Here is a 24,037-nt window from a genome sequence, read left to right as displayed (position 1 = left end):
TAGTGTTTGCATGATTACTGTGGGGACTGTGTAGATTACGTGAGAATATTTTCGTATCAATAATTTGTTTTTTGTGTGTCAAAATGTTACGCAGAAACTAGACGTCCTGTACTACAGCTCCCAGTATGCAACGGAAATCAAACAGGAAGAAGACAGTTTAAGCACGCTTGTTTTTATTTCGTGGTAGGCTAAATACAGAGTGGGCATTTACCCATACAACTCTACTTTTAATTATTTGTTCTGTTAAACAGGTTCCATAATGTATACATGATTAACTATGTCGGCGTAGAAATAAGACACAGGACAAGGGAAATATCGTAAGTTTAATTAATCTACTGTCACCGTGACGGCTATCCCCATAGTGCTTGCTTGTAGTGTAAGTGGCTGTAGTAGTTAAATCGATTTCTGACTAACTCTTTGCACTTTCTCCTTTATCAGATTGCACCTACCAGTGAAATTCCTGACGATACCACGTTCTGCATCAACATGGACACCCACTTCCATGTTCTAAACGATGTGTACATAAGTTTATCGACAGGAGCATCACCTACGAAGAGTACACATGAGTTGGCATCCACCATGTTCAGTTGTATTTGTGAATTGATATTGGATGGTTCCCAGAACATCCAGAGCAGAGATGCACATCTGGACCGACACACAGATCCCCAAGCATCCTCAGAACATTGCCTGGACAGAAGTGATCTGACCTGCGTTGGGCTGACTCTGGTGGAGAAAATAAACTCCAAGTTGACATCTCAAAGCCTCTCTGAGGAAACCAGCCTTTATTTCAGTGATATCTCTCAAATATTATACCAGGAGATGGGTCTCATATCAAAACTTGTGAGTTTGCTGTCCTGTGTTTGATTGGAACACATAACTTAGACAATATATATATATATAAAGCTGACGCTTTTATCTAAAGCGACTTACCTTGCACTGAATGCGTACATTTTTCAGTATGTATGGTCCCAGCGGGAAACAAACCCACAACCTTAGTGTTGTTAGCACTATGCCACATCAATGCACTAATACCACATTGTGTTCTTTGTGATCTTGAAGAGAGCTCTGAATGTTCTCCCCCTCCTCAACAGGTGAATCTATTCCACTCCAAAGACAGGTTGACATCTCATCTCGCTGCTAAGAGTGTATTGTCATACGTTCTCTTTGAGCTCCAGAGTACTGTGAGTATTCAGATAGTCTCCAGGTTTGCTCCATGTGTTTGTTGTTGGAGCTACAACACACCTTCTGACCTGTGGACTGGACAGTCTCACACAAGGCCGTTCACTCCTCTCCCCGTGAACTACTGTAACCTCTGTTCTCTTTTTCACTTTGTAGAATACGGTCAATCAGATCTGGGAGAGGAAGTGTTTTGAAGTGTTTCAGAACCCCAGTCCTTGCAATGAACTGGACGCATGCCTTTGGTCACTCACCGCTGTCATTAAATCAGTGCTCAAAGGATGGCATGGATGTGAACCTGGTATTGAAGCTATTGCTGTCTAGTTTGTCAAAATCAAAATACACAATCTAATACATTTTTATGTTTTATATTTTATCTAAACATGTCATTTTCTTTTCTCTTCACCGTTCAGAGACTTTGGAGAGACTTATAGCAGCATTTGACCCAGCTTGCATTGCTCTGTACTCAAGTCTTCTCCCAGGAGAGAGAGTGGGTTGTAAAGACTCTGAATTGTATGGCATTAACACTACAGATTGGGGAACCACTCTATCCATTCTCACTGACCTATTGGAAGTGCTCACTGCTGCCAGGCTCAAACCAGGGACCAGTATCTGTTTTCAGAGTCAGAGGCTGACAAACACACACGCCTCGGCACTCCTGTGGATAGTCACCTCTCAGGTGGGCTATTTTGTGAAGAAGCAGGTGTTGCTGCTCCTGAAGAGAACCCTGCTCCACAAGGCTGGAGAGGACATGGCTTTAGGAGAAATGTCAACCACAACGCCCAGAGACCATCACATGCCCGGGGACATGTACACGCTGGCTGAAGATGTGTTACAGGCAGTGGATGGTGATTGGTTACAGTGTGTTCCGGTGGAGTCAGCGGACGTGTTCTTTGGAGGGACGAGCCAGCTGTGTGATGGAAGTGGTGATTTTGTGATGTCGAGGGCAGTTAGTCTGGTTCTCCTCAAGTCACTGGAGTATAAGATCAAGTCTGTTGGTGGGAAAGGTAATTTATTCATAAAAAATGTCGAACCTTAAGCTCTGCAATATGTTCTTCTTAACCAAACATTCTTGTTTCTAAATCTGGATTAATATAACATTATTGCATTTTCTCAATGTAGAGAGTAATAATAATCATTCATCCTGTACCTGGTTATTTGCACAACTTCCACAGTAGGGGGCAATATTTCCTTTACTACAATGCATAAGTATTATTTCTCTGAGTGCTCTTTTCTCTCTGTCCCCACAAGGTGCAGAACCAGCCATAGACGTGCCTGGGTATCTGGGTGCGTTGCTGCTGTTCCTTGGCCAGCGTGGGGTGCAGCTGAAGCAGGGGTCACACTCCTGCTCCTGGGTCTCTCTGGTGTTTGGGGAGCAGGATGATGACATGGTAGAGGGAGCCAAGGCTTTACTCTTACTATACCTTCATCACAGGTACGGAGGGAGGGATGGATGGAGGGAGGGATGGATGGAGGGATGGATGGAGGGAGGGATGGATGGAGGGATGGATGGAGGGATGGATGGAGGGAGGGATGGAGGGATGGAGGGATGGATGGGTGGATGGATGGGTGGATGGATGGATGGATGGGTGGATGGATGGGTGGATGGGTGGATGGGTGGATGGATGGGTGGATGGGTGGATGGGTGGATGGATGGATGGGTGGATGGATGGGTGGGTGGATGGATGGATGGATGGGTGGGTGGGTGGGTGGGTGGGTGGGTGGGTGGGTGGGTGGGTGGATGGGTGGGTGGATGGATGGATGGATGGATGGATGGATGGATGGATGGAAACTTTGCTGTCCTTAATGCAACAAAAAATAGCAACAAAAAGAGAAGATGAACTACTAAAGATATCAGATACCTTCTTAATAATGTATGACAAAAAAGCAGAAATAGACTACACACGGATGGATGGATGGATGGATGGATGGATGGATGGATGGATGGATGGAAACTTTACTATCCTTAATGCAGAGTAGTGAAGAGCAACAAAAAGAGAACTACTAAATATATCTGGCCCTCTTAATAATGTATGACAAAAAAGCAGAAATAGACTGACACCCATATTCTGTGTTTGTGTGGCCCAGCAGGGGGTCCTCAGTGCCGGATGCTGCTACTGATGATGCTGCCTGTGCCGTGGGCGGCAACCCTCACTGCCACTTCCTTTTCCTCCTCCGGAGTGTCTCTTTCGACCACAGCATCCTCCTCGACTTCCTCATCTCCACGGAAACCTGCTTCCTGGAGTACCTTGTGCGCTACCTGAAACACCTCCGGGGTGACCGGGAAGGTTTCTGCGCGGCTTGTCGGAAGATGGAGGCGCCGGACCGTAAACAGAGGCTGCCTTGTGGTAGTGTGTCTGGAGTGAGCCAAGATGGAGGTTCAGGGGACACTACCGGTCCAGACCTAGTGCCGTCCAGACTGTGTCCCCAGCCCAGCCTGTGTGTACCACCAGTGAGTGGGATCACCCCGGCCTCACCGCTCCGCCTAGTGGACTACGGGAGCTCAGATGAGTCTGACAATGAGGAGATGGAAGTTTCAGACCGTTCACTGTACACAGGGGGGAAAAACGCAGGGCCAGAGACTTTCAGCTCAGAGGAAGGAGGGCTGAAGCTGAGTGGGTTCAATTCGACACAGCGGACAACGAGTGGACAGTCAGGCTCTATCAAGGAGACACAGAGCGGACGGAGGGCACTTGGTTCAGCACTATGGGCTCAGACTGGATACGACCCAAGACACCAGACAGACAGTGGACCATGCCCTGGACAGGATGGAGAGGGTGGACAAAGACGACCAAGCCCTATACAAGTGACACAGTTAGGACAGCGACTTTGTGTGACAGGCTCTACTCAGGATACTCCTCATAGTGACGGTCTCTCTCCTCACGGCGTCACGTACAGGAGAACAGTCACATGCCTATCAGAGCTGGGAGCAGTGGTTGCTAGGTTACACAGCAGGAACCTCTTCCCTTACAATCCCACCTCGCTCCTGAAACTACTAACACAGATTGAGACAATGAGCAGCTCTGTGTTGAAGTCCATCCCAATTAAATAAACGATGTATGAGTAATTGTGTTTTGCCTCCTTGTTTTGTGATTTAATTGATTTTTTGATGAACCAAATGATGTGGAATATCTAATATCATAATATAATAGCTATTTCTATTATCGAAATATAACAAGTGTTCCCTGCTGTCCAGTTTGAAAATTGAATTGGAATTCTCTGTTGGGGAATGTGTCATGTGAATGTAAGTGTTGTTTATTAAAGGATGAACGTTTACTAATGATTCTCTCAGTTTTAATCTGCATGCTTATCCTAAGTATACTCAGAGCAGCAGATGCTTTGTTTCCTCCTCTCAGATTAACACACACACATCCTAAACCAACACGCATACAACTCTGGTATTTGCTTTTTGCCCCATCCTCTCAAAGCCACTTCAAACATCACTTGGATAAATCAACAACAAGGCTCTCTATTTTCCGTGTGTTTATCCTCTCCTCTCCTCTCCTCTCCTCTCTCATTCATCCACCTCTCCTCTCCTCACCCCTCCTGTATACAGCGCCCTGCATGACTGGATTTGAAATCAAACTATTAATATTATATGAGGTTAAATGATAGATTCTCAGCTTTTGATGGCATTTGTGTAAATATTTTTTGAAAAATCAACAATCAGTAAAAAGAAAAAAAGCTCAGCAATGGTGAGCTCAGCAATCGCAAACAGGCTGGTAGGCCAAGGAAGACTCCAAAACAACTGTCCCACAGATCACTCTCACACTCTTTAGGAGGTAGGTGTGATCGTGTCAGAGACTACCATCCACAAAATATGTCACCTGCCGAACTACAGAGGATTCACTGCAAGGTGCAAACCACCAGTTATTCTAAAAAAAGGATGGTCAGGTTACAGTTTTGCTAAAAATGTACCAAAAAAGCCTGCAGAGGCCTGGAAAAAGGTCTTGTGGACAGATAAGATGAATATTATCATTTACCAGAGTGATCACAAGAGGAAAGTTTGCAGAAAAAAGGATCTGCCCAAGTGTTACAGCATACCACCTCATCTGCGAGACATGGTGGAGGGACTGTTATGGTTTGGCCATGTATAGGTGCCACTTGAACTGGCTAACATAGGTGGATGATGTAACTGCTGATGCCAACAGCAGAATATATTCTGAAGTGTCCAGAAACATCTTGTCTGCTCGAGTACAAGCAAATGTCTCCAAATTCATTGGATGGTGCTTCATCATATGTTGTGACAATGACCCAAAACATAGCAACTATGTTGGGCCAAAAAGTTCTTGACCAACCAAGTCAATCTTCAGATTTAAATCCAATTGAACGTGCATTTAATTTGCTGATAATAAGATTTTAGGGAAAAATACCTCACAAACAAACAACAACCGAAGATGGCTGCAGTACAGAAGATACCCAGCGCCTGGTGGGGTCAATGGGTCTCAGATACCCAGCGCCTGGTGGGGTCAATGGGTCTCAGTTACCCAGCGCCTGGTGGGGTCAATGGGTCTCAGACTTAAGGCAGTTATTGTATGCAAAGGATTGTTGATCAAATATTAAACATGAGTGCTTAGTTTGGACATTATATGAATCTGTCCTATTTCTTTTGGTGGCCTGAAATATAGGGACTATGTATAAAAAGTGTTGTAATTTATGAATGGTGAAACCAACATGCATAAAAATACCCTTAAATAAAAGCAGACAATCTATACTTTAACTTTATATTAATTGTATGATTTCAAATCAAAACCTTTGGAGAAAAGAGCCAAAAGAAGACAAAATGGCACTGTATTCACCGTCTTATCTCCAGAGTTTTACTAGAGGGACTAATGTGTGGAATAGTATCCTGTAATCGCCTGTCTGCTTTATCTAGAGCACAATGCAAACTAGGAACCCCTGAGGGCACCTCTGGCTACAGGTGTGTGTGTGTGTGTGTGTGTGTGTGTGTGTGCGTGTGTGTGCGTGCGTGTGTGCGTGTGCGCGTGTGTGAGTGTGTGTGTGTGTGTGTGTAAGTGTGTGTGTATTGTTGTGAGGCGGTCCGCTAGCCTCTGTCTTTGCCTACTACTGAAGAAACACACCAATTGAGCCTAAACTGGGTGTGACCCTAAAGAATGTCAAACAAAGAGAGAGGGAGAGACTGCCTGCATGCCGACCCGTTGTGTGGAGGGACAGAGCCATTCTGTCATGCTTTTGTAGTTTCCCACCGTAACCACAGAAGCAGTGGAGACCTGGTGAAGACAGGACTGCCCCAACCTGGTCTCTCAGCAAGAGGAGTAACGGAGGATAGGTAAGTCTGTTAGAATCCAGGCTCCTATGACCTTGGAGCTTGTATGGTAATCTACCTGGGTTTTTTTTTTTTTTTTTTCTTTTTGCTGGGGTTTTTTCCCAAGCTGGGATGTGACTGGCCATCGCTGAGCCCGGCTTTCATACCTTTCTTAGTTTACGTCGCAGCAGGTTACAGCCAGAGGCTGTTTGAAACGGATGGTGGGAGTTGTACAGTACAAGTGAAAAGGATTGAAGTGAAGTTGGCTCTTTCAGGTGAGTGTCTGCTTGTTGTGATCCAGGAGTTAAGCCCTGTGGGTCATGGCTGAGTTGGGTTGAATAGAGCCTCTGTTCTGTTTTGTAGGTCAATGAAGGTACAGATCCTCTACATTCGAGCTGTGCAGAGAGCTCTTCTGCTCTCTGAAAACATAGAAACTCTCTGGGTTGATAAAGACTTTTTTCACACTGATTTTATTGCTCTGTTACTGGTTTCAACTCAGAGTTTGAAGGATATTTGGCATTAATGCTGGATCGCCCATATGAAGTCATCAGCTCTTAAAAAGAATAATTACTATTGTTGTGACTGGAGCCAATTAATCACTCTTTTTAAATACCACTCTATAAAAATCACACCAAATAAGAGCCTCACCAGATGATGAAATCCTCACCCAGCTTTGATTCTCCTGTTTTATGTTTTATCCTTGTGAGATGTTTTCGCAGGCTGTGATCTTTTTCTTCTTCTTATTAAGCCTTTATTTAGGCAGAGTGTCCCACTGAGACACAGTTCTCTATTTCAAGGGAGCCCTGCTTACAAAATGTGCTTTTGATAAACAATCAAAAGCACATTTAAAATTACAGACAATCACAACAACAATTTACACAATATAATCTATTAAAACACGTACATTCCTCAGATGACAGATCATTTATCAAGGTCTTAAATTGACCATACTCTTGGAAACTAACTCTCTTACATAAAAACGTTACGTAAAAAACTGCTTGTCTACAGAAGATACGATCAAATAGAGGCATTGATTTGCGTCATTTTTTATCACAGAACAACGTCATAGTTGTTGTGTTCCAATCCATCAATCAACATATTACAAATGTTTCTCATAGTTGACAGATAGATAACTGATACCGATAAACCTTGTCCTTTGGTCAGCAGGAGAGAGGCACTGCAAAGAGAGACAGATAAGTAGAAAGACATAGTGAAAAATTGAAGTAGAGAAAGAGAGGGACATACCCATACAATTTGCATGCAGACCATGCTTTGTCATGCATCACTGAGTGAATCCCCAGTGGAACTTCTATACTAGAATGTTAACGTGACAAAAGGCCTTCCTCATGTAGTGTACTGTGCCTACTCTACGAAGCAGGACTGCTAACAAGCTGATATGAACCAGTCTGAAGTGACTTATGGCATCTGGGTCGCAGTGTGTTTCTCCTTTAGCCCAAAAGTTTGGCATCACATTGACCAAGGACTTGGCTACAGCAGAGACAGAACCAACTGCCGCCTGGGTTCTTCAGCCTGTTGCCATGACGGTATCTTTGAATCATAGAACCCTTTACAGTTCCATCCCAGTGAAGTATTGTTCTATAGCTTGATGAAATAAGAAATGGAGGATCACAGGGTTAGAATGCGTTTGGTGTTTTGCTTCCATTGTGTCTGTTAGATATTCTGATCAGGCACAATGTGTTGTTCTGTCAGGGGGTGAAATATGCTGAGTCGGACTCTGACTCCACTGAGCAGAGGGGCCTGGATATGCTGACAACACACACACACTCGCACGCGCACGCGTACACGCACGCACACACACACACACACACACACACACACACACACACACACACACACACACACACACACACACACACACACACACACACACACACACACACACACCTCCAAACATTCTAATGTCTCTCATTTTCAATTTTTTTAATTTTTTTTTTCCATTCAGACTGCTCGGAATCACCCATGACACTATTCACTCAGCAGTAGTCAGCTGCTCTGCGTTGAATTGTGGTGTGTCTAGTATAATGAGACAGTGTTGTGTGCTGTGTACACAGTCCTGACTGGTTCTGTAGTCATACCTGTCTTTGAGGATTCCAATGAAGTGGAACACACATCACTTTCAATGGGCTGCGATGCTGGAAAGATCCGTTAAGACAAAATGGCCCTTCTGTCAGTCATTCCACCTTGTCATTACTGTCTCACAATGGGAGAGTTACTGTAGATGCTGAACCTGCATTCAGTAATCAGAGCCTTTACCATAACGACAGGACTCTGAATATGCCCATTGCCTACCTGATGCACCCGGGTATTCAGGGGAGTCTTGGGAATGATGGCTGGCAGTTGGTACTGTGTGTGTGTGTGTGTGTGTGTGTGTGTGTGTGTGTGTGTGTGTGTGTGTGTGTGTGTGTGTTGTTTGTTTGTTTGTGTGTGTCAGCAGGATTACCTCTAGGCCATAGAGGGCCCTCATAGATAGTTGTTGACTGTTTCAGCAGTAGTGGTTAACCTCTAAAATACACAAACCAGTCTATGGGCTCCAGTTTGCTGAAGCAAATCATGCTGAGCAAAGCAAAACATACCTAACAACTCAGAATACTCTACAGCATGATTTGTTTTGTACCATGTCTTTCACAATGTTTATGAGAAAACGCTGACTATTCAACCAGAGTTTTAGTAAACAGTCTCTAGACGCAATATTCAAAACTCCCAATGGATTATTTCTCATTGTGTCTATTAGAAATATTAAGGTAAAGATGGCCTACTTTGGGCCCATTTTAAAATGTTTGCACATGCAAATTGGAGCCCTCTATGTCCTAACTACCATCAGATATGAAAACAACACCTCCATTTGAACTTTGACCGCAAGTGGTTGTGTCTCACTTCTGTCGTCTTGTCTGTTTAGAAAGACTACACCGTTATTGGACGGTTATTGTTCCAGGACGTGTTGCTAGGTTGCATCGCAGCCTATTATTGACAGCCAGTAATGTTTTCTCTTCTGTGTGTGTGTGTGTGTGTGTGTGTGTGTGTGTGTGTGTGTGTGTGTGTGTGTGTGTGTGTGTTGAACTAGCTGTGCAGGGTTCCTGAGACTGGGGCGAGGACCACTGTGTCAATATTTGTTTGGGAAATAAAGAACTGCAGTGCAGTCATTCTATGTCAAATCAACAGAACAATAGATTGTTGTGAAATGGCTTCTGTAGTTAGAAACAGATAAGATAAGTATTCCTGCACCATTATTTTGTAGAAATATAGTTTCATCCCTGAGACATAAGAATTGATTGTACCCAAATTGGCCATTTTCATTGTGTGTCATATAGTGAACCATCCAAACTGATCCTTTAGAAGATTTTATCGCCCAATACGGAATATCAGTTCTCCATGTCTGAAAATTAGTATGAACTATGGCTTGGAGTTTTGTTTCATCATACTATGTGATGTATTTCTGATTAATCTAGGAATCTGGGTGTTGCCCTGTCCAAATATATTAGTCATTAAAGTTGTGTGCACATTATATGGTGCCAGAGTACTAGATTATGTCTGCTCATTTGGCACTGATATTCCATACTGGCCGGTACCATTTTCTGAAGGAGCGGTTTGGAGGGTCCATTGTTTTGGATTCCTCATGTCTAAATCATTACCAGGCATGACTTCAGTCCAAATCACATTTGGGGTATGAATTCTATTGAATATTATATGAATCAACAAAATAATGATACAGGATGCAGGAAAATGGTGAGATGGTGGGTGTCATGGCTTGTTGAGGTGACATTGAAAGACCCTGCACTTCTGAAGTGGTTGTCACTAAACACACCTTTGTTCTGTCAACACCACCTAGGGTACCAGGGTCAATCCCATTCGTGTCATGAAAGGTTCAGCATTTGACCAATACTAAAACGGATGTTCCACTTATTTAACGTTTGCTTATTTCCATGATGAATGAGGGACTCCTCATTATCTAAGGAAGCAATATACATATCTAACAATTGTCTGGGCTGCTCAACTACAGCCAAGGTTAGGCCCAAACCAGCAAAACATGTTTACAAAGGTGGAGCATCCCTTTAAACTTATTACTGAACTCTGAAACTCAGAGAAGACTTCTCAGGGTGATTCCTTGTTATTGCTTGAGAGATAGGATTCTGGGTTCCGTGATCACCCTGTTTCTCTAACGTTGGCGTTGTCTTTCTCCCTTACAGACGTCGGGATGATTGACACCCTGTATGAGTGGTTCTGGTGGGACCGCATCTGGTTGCCAGTCAACCTGACATGGGCGGACCTAGAGGACAGAGAGGGGCGTGTCTATGCCAAGGCCTCACACCTGTATGTCACTGCACCATGCGCTGTGGCCTTCCTGCTCGTCAGATACCTGTTTGAAAGGTGAGCCCACATGTGCCATTACATGATACCATAACTTACAGTACAGTACCGAGGCTCCATCCGTGGCTCAGTGGGTAGAGCATGGCGCTAACAACGCTTAGGTTGTGGGTCTGATTCCTGCTGGGACCGTATATACTGAAATGTATGCACTCACTGCAATGTAAGTCGCTTTGGATAAAAGCGTCAGCTAAATGGCATATATACATCATAACTGTCCCTCCTAAAGACCTCTTCATCCCCACTACCCCCCTGTGCAAGTTTCTCTCCTGTAAATAAATAAAAAATAAAAATAAAAAAAAATCTTCCTTTCTTCTAGCATTGTGACTGCCAATAGCCCCTGGTCCTAGCATAAATAAATTTTTCTTATGATGACTGATGGATAGATGATTCACTTACTTAGTCAAATGTATTTGTTGTAAGTCGCTTTGGATAAAGGCGTCTGCTAAATGCCATAAATGTAAATGTAAATGTACTCATTAGTTACCTGTTTGAAAAGGAATCAGAACTGACAGCCATTACCATATACCCCACAGTCTTCCTACTCAGAAGATGTGTGCATTTCATGCGTAAGGCAGTTCCATAGTTCAATGGTTTTCAAACTTTGTGTCCTACTTAGAACTTTATGGTGACCCATAATGTAAACAGAGAAAACGTGGACAGTAAGTGGTTTTCTCTGATTATAAGTAGAGCACAGAAATATATCAGCCATTTGTCCTTTGTCTACATAAATATAATTTCCGGTTGGAAAACGTCTTTTCAAAGGTTGCTAGAGGGAAGTATTTATTCAGTAACAATTTAACCTTGGTTGTGAGTGTGTGTGTGTGAACACGTGTGGTCCTCTGTGGCTCAGTTGGTGGAGCATGGCGCTACAATGCTTAGGTTGTGGGTTTGATTCCCGCTGGGACCATATATACTGAAATGTATGCACTCACTGCAATGTAAGTTGCTTTGGATAAAAGTGTCAGCTAAATGGCATATGTTCTATGTAGGAGTGTGAGTCTCACCATAATGTTCTGTTTCAGGGGGATTGCCACGCCACTTGCAGCTTTTGCTGGGATCAAGGAGAGAGCAAGACTACACGTGGTGGACAACCCTATTCTGGAGCTGTACTACCTCTCTCACTCCAGGAGCCCAGGACAGGTAAACAAACCCAAACCCTAACCTACCCCTAACCCTAACCCTGACCCTGACCAGGTAAACTTCCAATCTTAGTGGGCTGAATCCATGTAACTGACTTTTAGATAAATTGTGCGTGGTGGACATCCATGGGATTTGCATGATCGTTTCTGTAATCTCACAAAGCCAGATGTGTGTGTCTCTGTGTCTGGCCAGGCAAGACTAACAATGGAGTTGCCCAAGTCTTCTGTATTTTAGTCTTACCTCGTCTGACATCCTGACTCGTGATGCAGATCACCAGCTACTACCCTCTAATGCAGAGTATACATAAGGCCTGATGTTTTGATCCCTGACTCCCCATGTGGTCATGATGGCTGCTCTCCAACATAAGGTGGTTTATACACATGACTTTCACCCATGAGGTGTGTGTGTGTGTGTGTGTGTGTGTCTGTTTGTGTGTATGTGTGTGTGTGTGTGTGTGTGTATCTGTGTGTGTGTGTGTGTGTCTGTGTGTGTGTGTGTGTGTGTGTGTGTGTGTGTGTGTGTGTGCGTGTGTGTGTGTGTGTGTGTGTGTGTGTGTGCACGTACGCGCACCCCTGCTGTGTATATATCATCAGAAGGTCTTGACTTCTTTGATGGGATTACAGAGGCCTCACAGCACGAGCCACAATAGCCATAGCCAGCAATCCCTCTCTCCGATTAGATCAGGCGACCCAGATGCTTTCACTTAGACATTCGTCTGGCCGTATCTGTGCAGTATCTCTGACAGCATGTTTTTCCCTGAGGATGATTGCTGTATGTTACCCCATATTCTTTTCATTGTGCTTGAGTGTAAAGAGAGGAATGTTGTTTTAAATAGCTTGTGTGATGTCTATCTCATGTTGGTGATTTAAAAGCAGATCAGAACAGTGTGTGTGTGTGTGTGTGTGTGTGTGTGTGTGTGTGTGTGTGTGTGTGTGTGTGTGTGTGTCGTCTTCATGCGGTTGGCTGTATCTCTCTCAGGCAGATATCGAAGGGCTATCTAAGAAAAGCAGTTGGTCGGTGAGACAGGTGGAGCGCTGGTTCAGAAAGAGACGCAACCAGGACCGGCCCGGAGTACTGAAGAAGTTCAGAGAGGCCAGGTAGGAGGACTGCGCTTAAGTGTCAATGTATGTGTCAGACACACGTGTGTATGTTTGTGTGAATATACTGTATTTCTGCCCTTTCACACCTGTGTCTGTCTCCTGTGTGTCCTGCAGTTGGAGGTTTGTCTTCTATCTGTTGGCGTTCATCGGAGGAATAGTAGCCCTGTATGATGTGAGTATATGTTGTTAAAGGTGAAGCATGTCGTTTTGCGCTTTGCTGCCCTCTCTGGCCACAATGAAAATGTAAAAACATACATATGCTATGTTTTCTAATAGCAGCAAATATGTGCATATGCTTGTAAACAAACGTAACGTAAAATAGGTACCTAAAGGCCTCAACACCAGATTTAAGAAAGTGCTCATTTAGAAAGTGATCATTTATTGATTGCTATTGATTTTTCATGGCCTTTTAGAGCTCAAATCTACATACTGGACCTTAGCTGTAAGGTTTTGTGTTCAGTTTGTTTCTCTATGTAAGCAAAAAGAGGACTGTTTCTATACAGCAGCATTATCATGTGCTATGAGACAGTCTAGACAGAAATACACACCCACACACAGACACACACACACACACACCCACTAACACACACCCACACCCACACACACACACACACACACACACACACACACACACACCCACACACACACACACACACACACACACACACACACACACACACACACACACACACACACACACACACACACACACGGAGGGCTCAGGGACAGGGACAGGCTGAGTAGTCCTGACTCATCTGAGCTGCCCTGAAATAGAGGACTACTCTTCAGTCATTCTGCCCTGGAGCAAAGGAGTGGTAGAAAATAGGATTTGGAAGGGGAGAGTATGGGGAGATGAGCTCTGTGGGAATTTGACCGCGGTGACTGGTCAAGTTGCAAGAGTTGAAATCATCATGAATAAACTTGTACTGTGATGGTGAAGGTTTTGATTGCTTGCTTTTGACTTTTTATCTTTTTTTCTTTTCAGAAAGAATGGTTTTATGATACTCGTGAAGTATGGACAGATTTTCCAAAACAGGTGTGTGTAAGTGTGTGCGAGTGTGTGTTCACATGATTTACGAGGGAGAGTTTTAAGAGGCTGAAACACATCAAACACTGCCCTCATACTCTGCACATATCACAGAGCACCATTATAAACATGAACACAACAAAACAACACTTTAACAATCTACTCGCTTGGCTTGATAACGCTTTCACGCCTTTGGCCAGATTCATGACTTCGCTCGTCCATAAAACCGGTGATAAGCCCCACGTCAGGACCAAATCAAACTCTGCTCAGGTCTTTATTTAGAAGTGAGGGTCTGTTTTCATTGTTTTTGCAACATGGAGGAATGTGTCTCTGGATTTGATCCTTGATTGGTCCTTGTGGTGCCAGGTCCTAATCAAAAGAACAGTGATGTCATCCCCACTGGCATGTCTAATGCTAGGATTATGTATGATCAGACACACACAACTAACAACGCCAGGGTTTGGAGGTTTGGAGCAGAACTGAGTAGATGGTGCTACACAGATATCCTCCCCCCTCAAGAGCTGCCACTAGCAACCCTCAGACAAAGGAGAGAGAGGCCTTTGGAGACATGTCTTTGTTTAGGGTTCATTCTGTGTGACTGACTGAGATTCTCAAATGGCATTGCGGGATCATGTTACTGTACCTCTCTCTCTCTCTCTCTCCCTTTCCCTCTTTCTCTCTCTCTCTTTCTCTCTCTCTCTCTCTGAGTAATATAATATTTGTTTGTCTTTGTCAATCTCTCTCTCTCTCTCTCTCTCTCTCTCTCTCTCTCTCTCTCTCTCTCTCTCTAGTCCATGCTGGAGTCTCAGTATTGGTATTACATCCTGGAGATGAGCTTCTATGGTTCTCTCCTGTTCAGCGTCACCGTTGATGTGAAGAGGAAGGTGAGTGTCAGGCAAAAGGGAGGCTGGTGGAGGTAGAAATAGGAGGACAGATCAAACACATGATACCATTGCATGGATGATTCCATTCCACTCATTACAATGAGCCCATCCTCCAATTTCTACCTCCGCCATCCTCCACTGGTCAGGTATCAGAGGAGGATTCTCCAGCCATGCCCCTGTGGGCTCAATGTCCTGCTCTACTTCACATCCTTCCTTCTCAAGCTAGGAAACCAGAGGCCCAGAAAATCCACATCATTCACTGAAATTAGTAGCTTGACACATGATCTGATTATTTTCTGAAATACTTCCAATTAATCGGTTACAGTTAATGATAAGTTACACGGTAAGGCTATTACATAATACACCAATAAAACCCTTTTTGAATTTATTTAGACATTTAGACATATGCTGTATTGGGTATTGAGCGTTTCATAGTGTTTATCAAATCAAGACATTTTAAGGCATGTTCTAAAGTGATAACAGCACAACATCCCCCCTCCCCTCCTCCTCCCCTCAGGACTTTAAGGAACAGATCATCCACCACTTGGCCACCCTAACCCTGCTGTCATTCTCCTGGTGTGTCAACTACATCCGCATAGGAACCCTGGTCATGCTCATACATGACACCTCCGACGTCCTGCTGGAGGTCAGTCACCCTGCGACTACACCACTCCTCTGTTCCTCTGTTCAACCATCCGTTCTACCAGAGACGGTGGCTGTATCTCCGCAGGATGCATGTAAGGTGGTTGTGGCTGTCACTGAAGAGCCTGAGGTAGAGGTTTCAGACAGGGTCAGACCGGTACATCTACAGAGTCAGCTTCACTGTGTGTGTTTGATCCTGGGGGGGGACGGACCACCAGCGTGTGTGTTTTTGATCCTGGGGGGGGACTAACCACCAGCGTGTGTGTTTTTGATCCTGGGGGGGACTAACCAACAGCGTGTGTGTTTTTGATCCTGGGGGGGGAATAACCACCAGCTTTTGTGTTTTTGATCCTGGGGGGTGACTAACCACCAGCGTGTGTGTTTTTGATCCTGGGGGGGGACTAACCACCAGCGTGTGTGTTTTTGATCCTGGGGGGGGACTAACCACCAGCGTGTGTGTTTTTGATCCTGGGGGGGACTAACCACCAGCGTGTGTGTTTTTGATCCTGGGGGGGGACTAACCACCAGCGTGTGTGTTTTTGATCCTGGGGGGGGACTAACCAACAGATTGTGTTTTTGTCTCCCCTTGTACCCCCAGTCTGCCAAGTTGTTTAACTACGCCAAATGGGAGAGAACCTGCAACAGTCTCTTTGTTGTGTTTGCCGTTGTGTTCATGGTAACACGGCTGATCATATTCCCATTCTGGTAAGCTGACTGTGTGTGTGTGTGTGTGTGTGTGTGTGTGTGTGCGTGTGTGCAATGCGTGCGAACGTACGTGAACAACATGAGTGTGTGTGTGTGTTATATGTTGAGAATTATTGTTATTAAACAATTGGGAGACACCTTGACCTTTTCAACAGCAGAAAACATCTCATTCTGTTGTCTGTAGGGAAAGCTTGGCAGTATTTCTGCCACTGATCTGACATCATTTTCATTTCAATTGAATCTTCAGGATGATTACTGACAAGCTTAAAACTGCCTCTCTCTTCTCCACACACAAACATCACAATCTGAAAGAAACCATTGAAGGGCAGATAATTACATCATGTATACCAACTTATGACATCATAAAAACTGCACTGCACTGTAAAAATAAGTGATTTTTTCCATCAACAGAACAAGCTCAAATGTTCCACATCCTGCATGTTGTGTGTGTTTGTGGTTGTGTTGCAGGCTGATCCATTGTACCTGGGTGTACCCCATCCAGCAGTACCCCCCGTTCTTTGGCTACTACTTCTTCAACGTAATGCTGGTGGTGCTCCTGTTCCTGCACATATTCTGGGCCTACCTCATCCTGCGCATGGTCAGGAAGTTCCTCTTTGGCAAGGTAGGTCTATCTGTGGTTGAGGGAGTGTGCCGACGTTGTATGTGGAGCTACTTCTAATCCCTACTCTTGCTAGGGCTGTCAAAGTGTGTGGTGTCTGCCCTGATTGTAGCTTGGGCTGTCAAGAGTGTGTGATGTTGTCTGCCCTACTGTTGCTAGGGCTGTCAGAGTCTGTCATCTCAGGTTTTATGGTCAGTCCTGATGTTTAGGTTGGTAACTAGGGGCAACAAGTTGATGTTGAACGTGGCGGGTCTTAACCTGCATTCTTGACCATCACCACTGGTATTGGAATCGTAGAATTAGGATTCTACGTATCTATGATTGGAATAGCATTGGCGCCACTGTGCTCAGTGATGAGCCACTTGCTAGGCTGTTACTGTGGAGAGAATGTGTTCTCAATAACCTACCTGCTATGTTAAAGGGGCAATCTGTAATTGGCACATACATGTTTGGACTTTTAAATGAATGAGATACAGTGCCCTGCGGAAGTATTTTTTCACTTACCCGTTACTTATGCAGGGCACTGTATCTAGCCATTGATTCTTGAAGAATATAACTTATTAAAGGCCTCATGAGCTTAGTTCAAGTGAATGCAATTGTAAACAAACCCTGTAAAGCTTCAGAACTGTTTATCAAAAAAGTGGCGGGGAGCCCACTTTGTTTTTGTTTGAATTACAGATTGCACCTTTACAGAGAAATAGATCGTTCGTTATCTCCTGCCAGCAGTACTCTGTGTTCTAGATATTTCGTCTCAACCTCAGGAGTTCTTTGTTCCATTGTTTTCATTCTGGTTCCGTCCATGTAAACCACCTGGTTGTGCTAGAACCCACTCTGACCGTGATAGGCTTGGCGAGTCGCTCCAGTCCTGTCAGACCCAGCCTGCCAGGGCAGCCCAGGTGCCAGACACAATTACTGCACCCTCACGATCACACAGGCAAGCAACAGCTGGTTGCTATGGGGACCTAATTATTTGTGATTTAGTGCTTGTTCTGCCAACCAGAATTATATTTCAGAGGAGAACAATGAGGGCCAGAGTTGCCTGCTTTAGGACAGGGTAAACCCTATTATGGTCAAGCCTCAACTGATATAGCCAGAGTAAGCCACAGTGGTATTGATCGATGCCGTCCAAACCTGTTTTAGTGTTGGTTGAAACAGCTCAGGTTTCAGTAACGCTCTCTGGTGAATGTTTTGTTGTCCTTGGCAGCGGGCCACACTCTCTCTGTGTTGTGAAGGGCATAGGAGGCCTGGAGAGAGATATAGGCTAGTAGGTCTCAGGGACATTAACAGGAAATATTTCACTGTCCATTTATCCTTTTGTGCTAGACTAGCAGCAAGTGCGAGGAGGTGGTGGAGGTAGACACACCCTGATGAATCAGTGTCTGTGTGAAGGGTTCGTCATGGTGTTTGGCTGTTATAGCTTATAATGAGAAAAGGCTTTGTGAATCTGAACTAGTACAGTACATGACTCTATAATCTAAGATGAAAGGGCTTAGGAAAGCACTAGCTAATGGTTGATTTCTCTCTTTCTCTCTCTCTCTCTCTGTCTCTCTCTCTCTCTCTCTCTGTCTCTCTCTCTCACTATCTCTCTCTCTCTCTCTCTGTCTCTCAATCTCTCTCTCTCTCTCTCTCACTATCTCTCTCTCTCTCTCTCTCTCTGTCTCTCAATCTCTCTCTCTCTCTCTCTCACTATCTCTCTCTCTCTCTCTCTCTCTCTCTCTCTCTCTCTCTCTCTCACTCTCACTCTCTCTCTCACTCTCCCTTTTCCATGCTGATGACTACAGATGACCAGAGACGAAAGAAGTGACAATGAGGAGGAGGAAGAGGAGGAAGAGGGGGACGAGGAAGAAGAGAGCAGTCTGACTGAGGAAGAGAAGGAACATCAAAGAGTGGGCAACGGTTTGGGAGTGGGCAGCAATGGCTGCTTCAAAAGATTGTCTCTCTCAGAGAATGTCTGCCAATCAAAGACTGTCTACTGAACCAATTCTCGCTCTCGTTGGTGGAGCCCTGCACCGGGGCAACACAAAACAGATCCTGTCCCATACAGACAAAAAACAAAACATTTGATTTATTACTCCAGAACTTGGCATTTGGCCTAGTCGAAAAAAAATGCTACACTCACCAGGGCATCTTTGCTCTGAACACAGCACACACTGAAAGAAAGAGGAACACAAGAGCTCCTTGGCCCGTTTCTTTTACGTCCCGACTCCTCTCATCTTCAAGGAAAGCAAAGCTGACGATGGCACAGCTTCAAGGCCCCGCAGACAGAGAGACAGAGAGACAGAGAGACCAAAGAGAGACAGAGAGACCAAAGAGAGACAGAGAGACAGAGAGACAGAGAGACCAAAGAGAGAACAAAACTACAAAAAAACTAAACCCAAAAAACCGCCCTGTGTTTGTTCATCATCATATCTAATTTGTTCCGTATTGCCTCAATAAGAGACACGAACAAACACGTTGTAGAACTGCTGCCACGGTTGTTCAGCTGCGGCCTCTCATCCATCATAAGGCCTGGGGTTTATGGGCTGCCTTCTGCATTCACTAGCAGCATGTTTTATATCAACCTCTGCTGGCTATGGGGCTTATTTATGGACACTGGGAGATGAATGCGATCCAATATCAGAATGGACTCCTCCAGATGAAGGGGTGGGGGTGGGTGGGGGGGTGGGTGGGTGAGGCGTGGTCATACTGCAGCTATCTCTCTGCTTGGGACCCTCCCTGACCACGGTACAGCTCAGCTTGGCAGTGTGTATTAAATCGTTAGATGGAGTAGCCCTGCGTCATACGTCACCCTATGCTACCATACCTTACCATGCCATAGAGTATATATTAAACTGTACCATAACTTACCATGGTACGCTCATCAGCAATTGACAGTGACTGATTGAAAAGTACATGAATTTGGAAGAACAGATGTGTGTTTTTATCTCTTTTATTGTTTGGTCATTTCTTAGTTTTGTCTTGTTTGGTCACTTCTGTGTCCATGATAGTCAGGATCACCAGCATTGTTCACCTCTTCTTCAGAACAGTTTTCTTCAGAATATGTTCGAAAAAACACAACATAACATATATATATATACTGAAATGTATGCACTCACTGAAATGTAAGTTGCTTTGGATAAAAGCGTCAGCTAAATGGCATATATTATTATATATAATGTTAATGCTTTGCTGTATCGTTTCAGCATTGATGTACTGATTGTCCACAAAATATGCTGTGTATTTTAAGTACAGTATAACATTTTAAGTATTTAATCATGAGATTGTATGAAACTGTGTAAAACGGATGACAATCCATCACCCAGAATACTGAAGTTCAGAAAAAGCATTTCAATAAACTTTGAGAAAAAGCTCGCTCTTTTTGAGTAAAGCACAGCAGAACATGGAGTTTGAAGAATGCAGATTTAAAACTTGAGCTTGAGTTCTTGTGTAGTGTAAATACACACTTTTTAAAATGTCAGTTTAATCGTTTTTATGTCTGCGTAAGTCATGATATATTGTATACAGTGTAGCCTGGTTTATAGAGCACATTGTGAGAGTAATGACTAGAATGGCACAGTGGACATCTTGTTCCTCTATTGTTGTTCTAGTATATTTTTATGTACTGTAATAAATTGTGTTCCTCAACCAACAGTGTGGGTCATATAATCTTTATTTTCGTTTCGGAGAATATACGCAATGTCACTTTGTATCTGCTAGACGAGCGTGGAACACCTGCACAGAATGTAGCGCCAGTCCTGCACTACCACAGCCAGCCTGTAGAGGGAGTGTATCTCCACAGTCAAACAATATTGAACAATAATGGAGTTTGCTGGCTCTGCAGTTTCTTAACATTATAATCTGATTAGTACCGTACTTCTTATCCACAGAGCAATGGTTCCCTTGGTAACCTATTCCTTCAACAGACCATTTTTTAAAGGATGAATTATGCTTACCCCACTCTGTAACCAAATTCCAAATTCCCCACTCATACCATGGCCAATGTTTTCATACTTTGTGCATACGGTTTGCTTTTCCAAACTAGTTAATTCTGAAATGCACACACTGAAACACACACACAGACACACACAGACACACACCAACACACCAACACACCGACACACACACACACACACACACACACACACACACACACACACACACACACACACACACACACACACACACACACACACACACACACACACACCTGACCGTTCCAAGCCTTCTAGGATCGTTCGCGCCAGAATGAACAGGAATGAAAACAGCAAATGTGGGCCACAACTGTCTCACACCTTCTGGGATGTCAGAACAGACGCTGCACAGCACAACACAGGAGGAATCTATCCACCTACCAAATCATGTCTGTCTGTCTGTCCGTCTGTATGTCTCTCTCTCTCTCTCTCTCTCTCTCTCTCTCTCTCTGGTGTAAGTCTTCAGAGTTTTAATGGATTGAATGCCCATATTACCATGAGCTTCAATATCCAGATTATTGGTCCAGATCACTATATTTAGAGCACCTCAAGAGTCAGTGTGCAATTCAAATCTTGTTCATACTTGTTTAGAAGACGGAGACATTTGGGGTGGAGAGACTGGACACAGCTGAGACTGCTCAGAAACAGATAACAGATGAATTACATCCAGTCAAGATACACAGAGTGATGGGAAAGCTGTTTACAAAGTCTTGTTTACCTTAACCTGATGAGAAAATTGACTGTAGAGGATAAACGAATAGAGAATAGCAGTTATATGCCACAATAGAGGGATTAAGGCTTCAAGGTAAGGTAAACATATTGTGAGCGAAGTGATTAGGAAGCGCCAAAGGGATCACATTCTGGTCCTGGTCTATCAGTGAGGAAAATCACCACCTGGTCTCTCTAGAATGGGATGGCCCTGTCAGAGTGGCAGGCTCCGGGTACGGATGACCCACAGGTCTAGGGTCAGTTTGCACTTCTCAATTGCCGACCTCAACGATTAGGGGGGAGATGTTACACTGGCCTCAGATCAGTGACTAGGGGCAACTTCAGCCTGTTCCGTCAAGTGGCTGCCCACTTGTCTTGGCGCCCTCACAGGATCCCTTCGAATTAGAATTTAGGGATTGGGATTAATCCGTTGAAGACACACACTCAGACACGCACGCACGCACGCACGCACAAACACACACACACACACACACACACACACACACACACACACACACACACACACACACACACACACACACACACACACACACACACACACACATACCATCATCATGCTGTGCTGATGACAATCTTTCTCTCTCTCTTTCATTTGATTCAGAATATTGAACTTGAACGTGAGTCTGCAAAAAGTGTCAACACTGGGGTTTTGTCAGGTCACAGCTAAAAGCATCTTCCATCTTATCTGTTTTTGATTGATGCTTTAGAACACGGTCCACAGCCACTGGAGCGCTAAACCCAATCAGCTGTCTGGCAGTGCTGTTTACCAGAGACAGCAGTATGTATGCTGCTGTGTGGCTGGCTCTAGGCTGGACTGGGGCTCTTGGAAATGACTCCATCCATATCTGCTGGCACTGTCTGCAGTTGATGCAGTGGCTGGTCTTTAAAGCAAGAGGATAAGTGATAGTCTGACCCACACCCCTCTGTATTAATTTGTTGTTGAATACAAAAGCACTACATGTTCCTCGAGAGCTTTGTTGTGGTTGAAACAGCAGGGTTGGGGAATTTATTCAAACATATCAAACTGGGACACATTGCTCATGGCCAAACACTGTGTGTAATCTCTTCTTTTAATTGAAACACATTTTCTTTCCATTTGCAATTAGGAGCTTATGAGAGCTTTTAACAGGCCGTTAAGCTAGGCTGAGGCTAAGGTCCATGTGATTTGTACAATGTTTTTTGTACAAGTGTTTTTTTCCATTTTAGATTTATGTTATTTACCCAGTAGCTTATATTTAAGCAACATGTGCCTTGGCCTGAACAGCAATTTAGAAGTGTCCATCAAGCGGTCTATTTGCCAAATGTGGCTCACATTTCACAACCTTTCTTGTCAAATGATGGTCTTCTGTGACTCAGTTGGTAGAGCATGGCTCTAACAACGCTTAGGTTGTGGGTTTGATTCCTGCTGGGACCATATATACTGAAATGTATGCGCTCACTGCAATGTAAGGCGCTTTGGATTAAGCGTCAGCTAAATGGCATATATATATATAAATGAGGTGCATTGATTTATTGCACTGCGGCTCTTATCACTGTAATGCAATTATAATGAATTCTCATAATGTGCAAATATCTTCATGGTAAACATCTATTTAATAACACCTCTGCACCACAGCAGCCGAAATCCCCCTTTAAAATGTGATCTCCTAGGGTACATTTACAAAACCTTTTCTCTTTACTGAAACCACGTGTATGGTTTCAGCCCCCCATATTGACTGACAAGCCTTACAGACCAATAATGTCTTCGAGATTTGCTGGTTTAGGCACCTCACCCAATCCAGTCATTGGAGAGGGAGTGCCAAAGGGTGGTAGGCGTGTCGAGAGCTTCAAATTTACTTTGCCTGTAGTGCGAATCAACTTCACCAACTTTGGAGAAGTTCACTGCAGTCCGGGTTGGCTTTGCAAGCGCTTACATCCCTCACAGATAGTCTGCTAGTCTTTATCATGCATGACAGCCATGCTCCTAAGTTTCTCTTTTGCTTATTCCTGCTCTGCTTCGGACTGAAGGAGATGTCTGGTAAGTACAATGTTACACCTGCGTTGTAAATTTGTTTCTCGTAGCTGTTTGCGGTCCCTCATGTCCAACTCATCCTCTGGTCTACTAACTCCAGCTGTAATTTTCTCCAAGAACGGCTTAGGTTGTTGGAAGAAAATTAGTCTTGCATTTTCTTTGACAGAGTGCAGTGGGATACTCATTTCTTAACAGGGTTAAACGACTGGGTTGTTGAATTTTAATTAAATAATGGCTTGCTCATTAAGATGCCGACTCACAACTTTTTAACATGTTTAAATGCAACTATTATAACAGTCAAGGCAAAACTTATTAAAATTCTCATTTGTTGTGGTGTAGGCGCCACCACAGGACAACAATATGCGCAGTTGATCTTTATATTGGGTTCAAACTTTTTAAATT

The 24,037-nt window shown here is 44.1% G+C and overlaps 3 protein-coding genes across 5 annotated transcripts in view; all 3 read left to right on the top strand.

The window, feature by feature from the left end:
* The first annotated feature begins 172 nt into the window (after positions 1-172).
* lins1 (lines homolog 1) lies at positions 173-4,401 on the top strand. 2 transcript variants are annotated; one of them, XM_083691402.1, is made up of 7 exons: positions 173-317; positions 439-840; positions 1,092-1,181; positions 1,336-1,477; positions 1,590-2,183; positions 2,428-2,611; positions 3,268-4,401. In XM_083691402.1, exons 2-7 carry the CDS (start codon positions 487-489, stop codon positions 4,226-4,228), a joined length of 2,325 nt encoding a protein of 774 aa, XP_083547528.1. In that variant the 5' UTR covers positions 173-317; positions 439-486; the 3' UTR covers positions 4,229-4,401. The 2 variants fall into 2 exon arrangements, with proteins under 2 accessions (XP_083547528.1, XP_083547527.1); XM_083691401.1 differs by having other exon boundaries at positions 3,265-4,401.
* A 1,915-nt stretch (positions 4,402-6,316) lies between these two features.
* On the top strand, positions 6,317-19,581 carry cers3a (ceramide synthase 3a). Of its 2 annotated transcripts, none has more exons than XM_083691055.1 (11): positions 6,317-6,466; positions 10,648-10,828; positions 11,851-11,968; positions 12,947-13,065; positions 13,183-13,240; positions 14,054-14,104; positions 14,887-14,979; positions 15,497-15,625; positions 16,220-16,326; positions 16,795-16,948; positions 18,727-19,581. In XM_083691055.1, the coding sequence occupies exons 2-11, from the start codon at positions 10,656-10,658 to the stop codon at positions 18,919-18,921; spliced, it is 1,197 nt and encodes a 398-aa protein (XP_083547181.1). In that variant the 5' UTR covers positions 6,317-6,466; positions 10,648-10,655; the 3' UTR covers positions 18,922-19,581. The 2 variants fall into 2 exon arrangements, with proteins under 2 accessions (XP_083547181.1, XP_083547182.1); XM_083691056.1 differs by lacking the exon at positions 6,317-6,466 and adding an exon at positions 6,606-6,717.
* A 3,987-nt stretch (positions 19,582-23,568) lies between these two features.
* Positions 23,569-24,037, top strand: part of adamts17 (ADAM metallopeptidase with thrombospondin type 1 motif, 17) — a gene marked incomplete at both ends in the record, with an annotated part of 67,133 nt that continues 66,664 nt past the window's right edge. The window contains one exon of the mRNA XM_083690841.1: positions 23,569-23,641. Within this exon, the coding sequence (XP_083546967.1) occupies positions 23,569-23,641 (73 nt within the window). The remainder of the gene's footprint in view (positions 23,642-24,037) is intronic.

This window comes from Argentina silus (genome assembly GCF_951799395.1).
Source record: "Argentina silus genome assembly, chromosome: 19".
NCBI classification, from domain to species: Eukaryota; Metazoa; Chordata; class Actinopteri; order Argentiniformes; family Argentinidae; genus Argentina; species Argentina silus.
This window is presented reverse-complemented; position numbering and strand designations above follow the sequence as displayed.

Coding starts and splice junctions, on each gene's coding strand:
- lins1 (XM_083691401.1), top strand. CDS start 487: ATGGACACCCACTTCCATGTTCTAAACGATGTGTACATAAGTTTATCG. Junction 1,182..1,335: donor TCTTTGAGCTCCAGAGTACT/GTGAGTATTCAG, acceptor TTCACTTTGTAG/AATACGGTCAATCAGATCTG. Junction 2,612..3,264: donor TTACTATACCTTCATCACAG/GTACGGAGGGAG, acceptor TGTGTGGCCCAG/CAGGGGGTCCTCAGTGCCGG.
- cers3a (XM_083691055.1), top strand. CDS start 10,656: ATGATTGACACCCTGTATGAGTGGTTCTGGTGGGACCGCATCTGGTTG. Junction 14,980..15,496: donor CCGTTGATGTGAAGAGGAAG/GTGAGTGTCAGG, acceptor TCCTCCCCTCAG/GACTTTAAGGAACAGATCAT. Junction 15,626..16,219: donor CCTCCGACGTCCTGCTGGAG/GTCAGTCACCCT, acceptor TTGTACCCCCAG/TCTGCCAAGTTGTTTAACTA.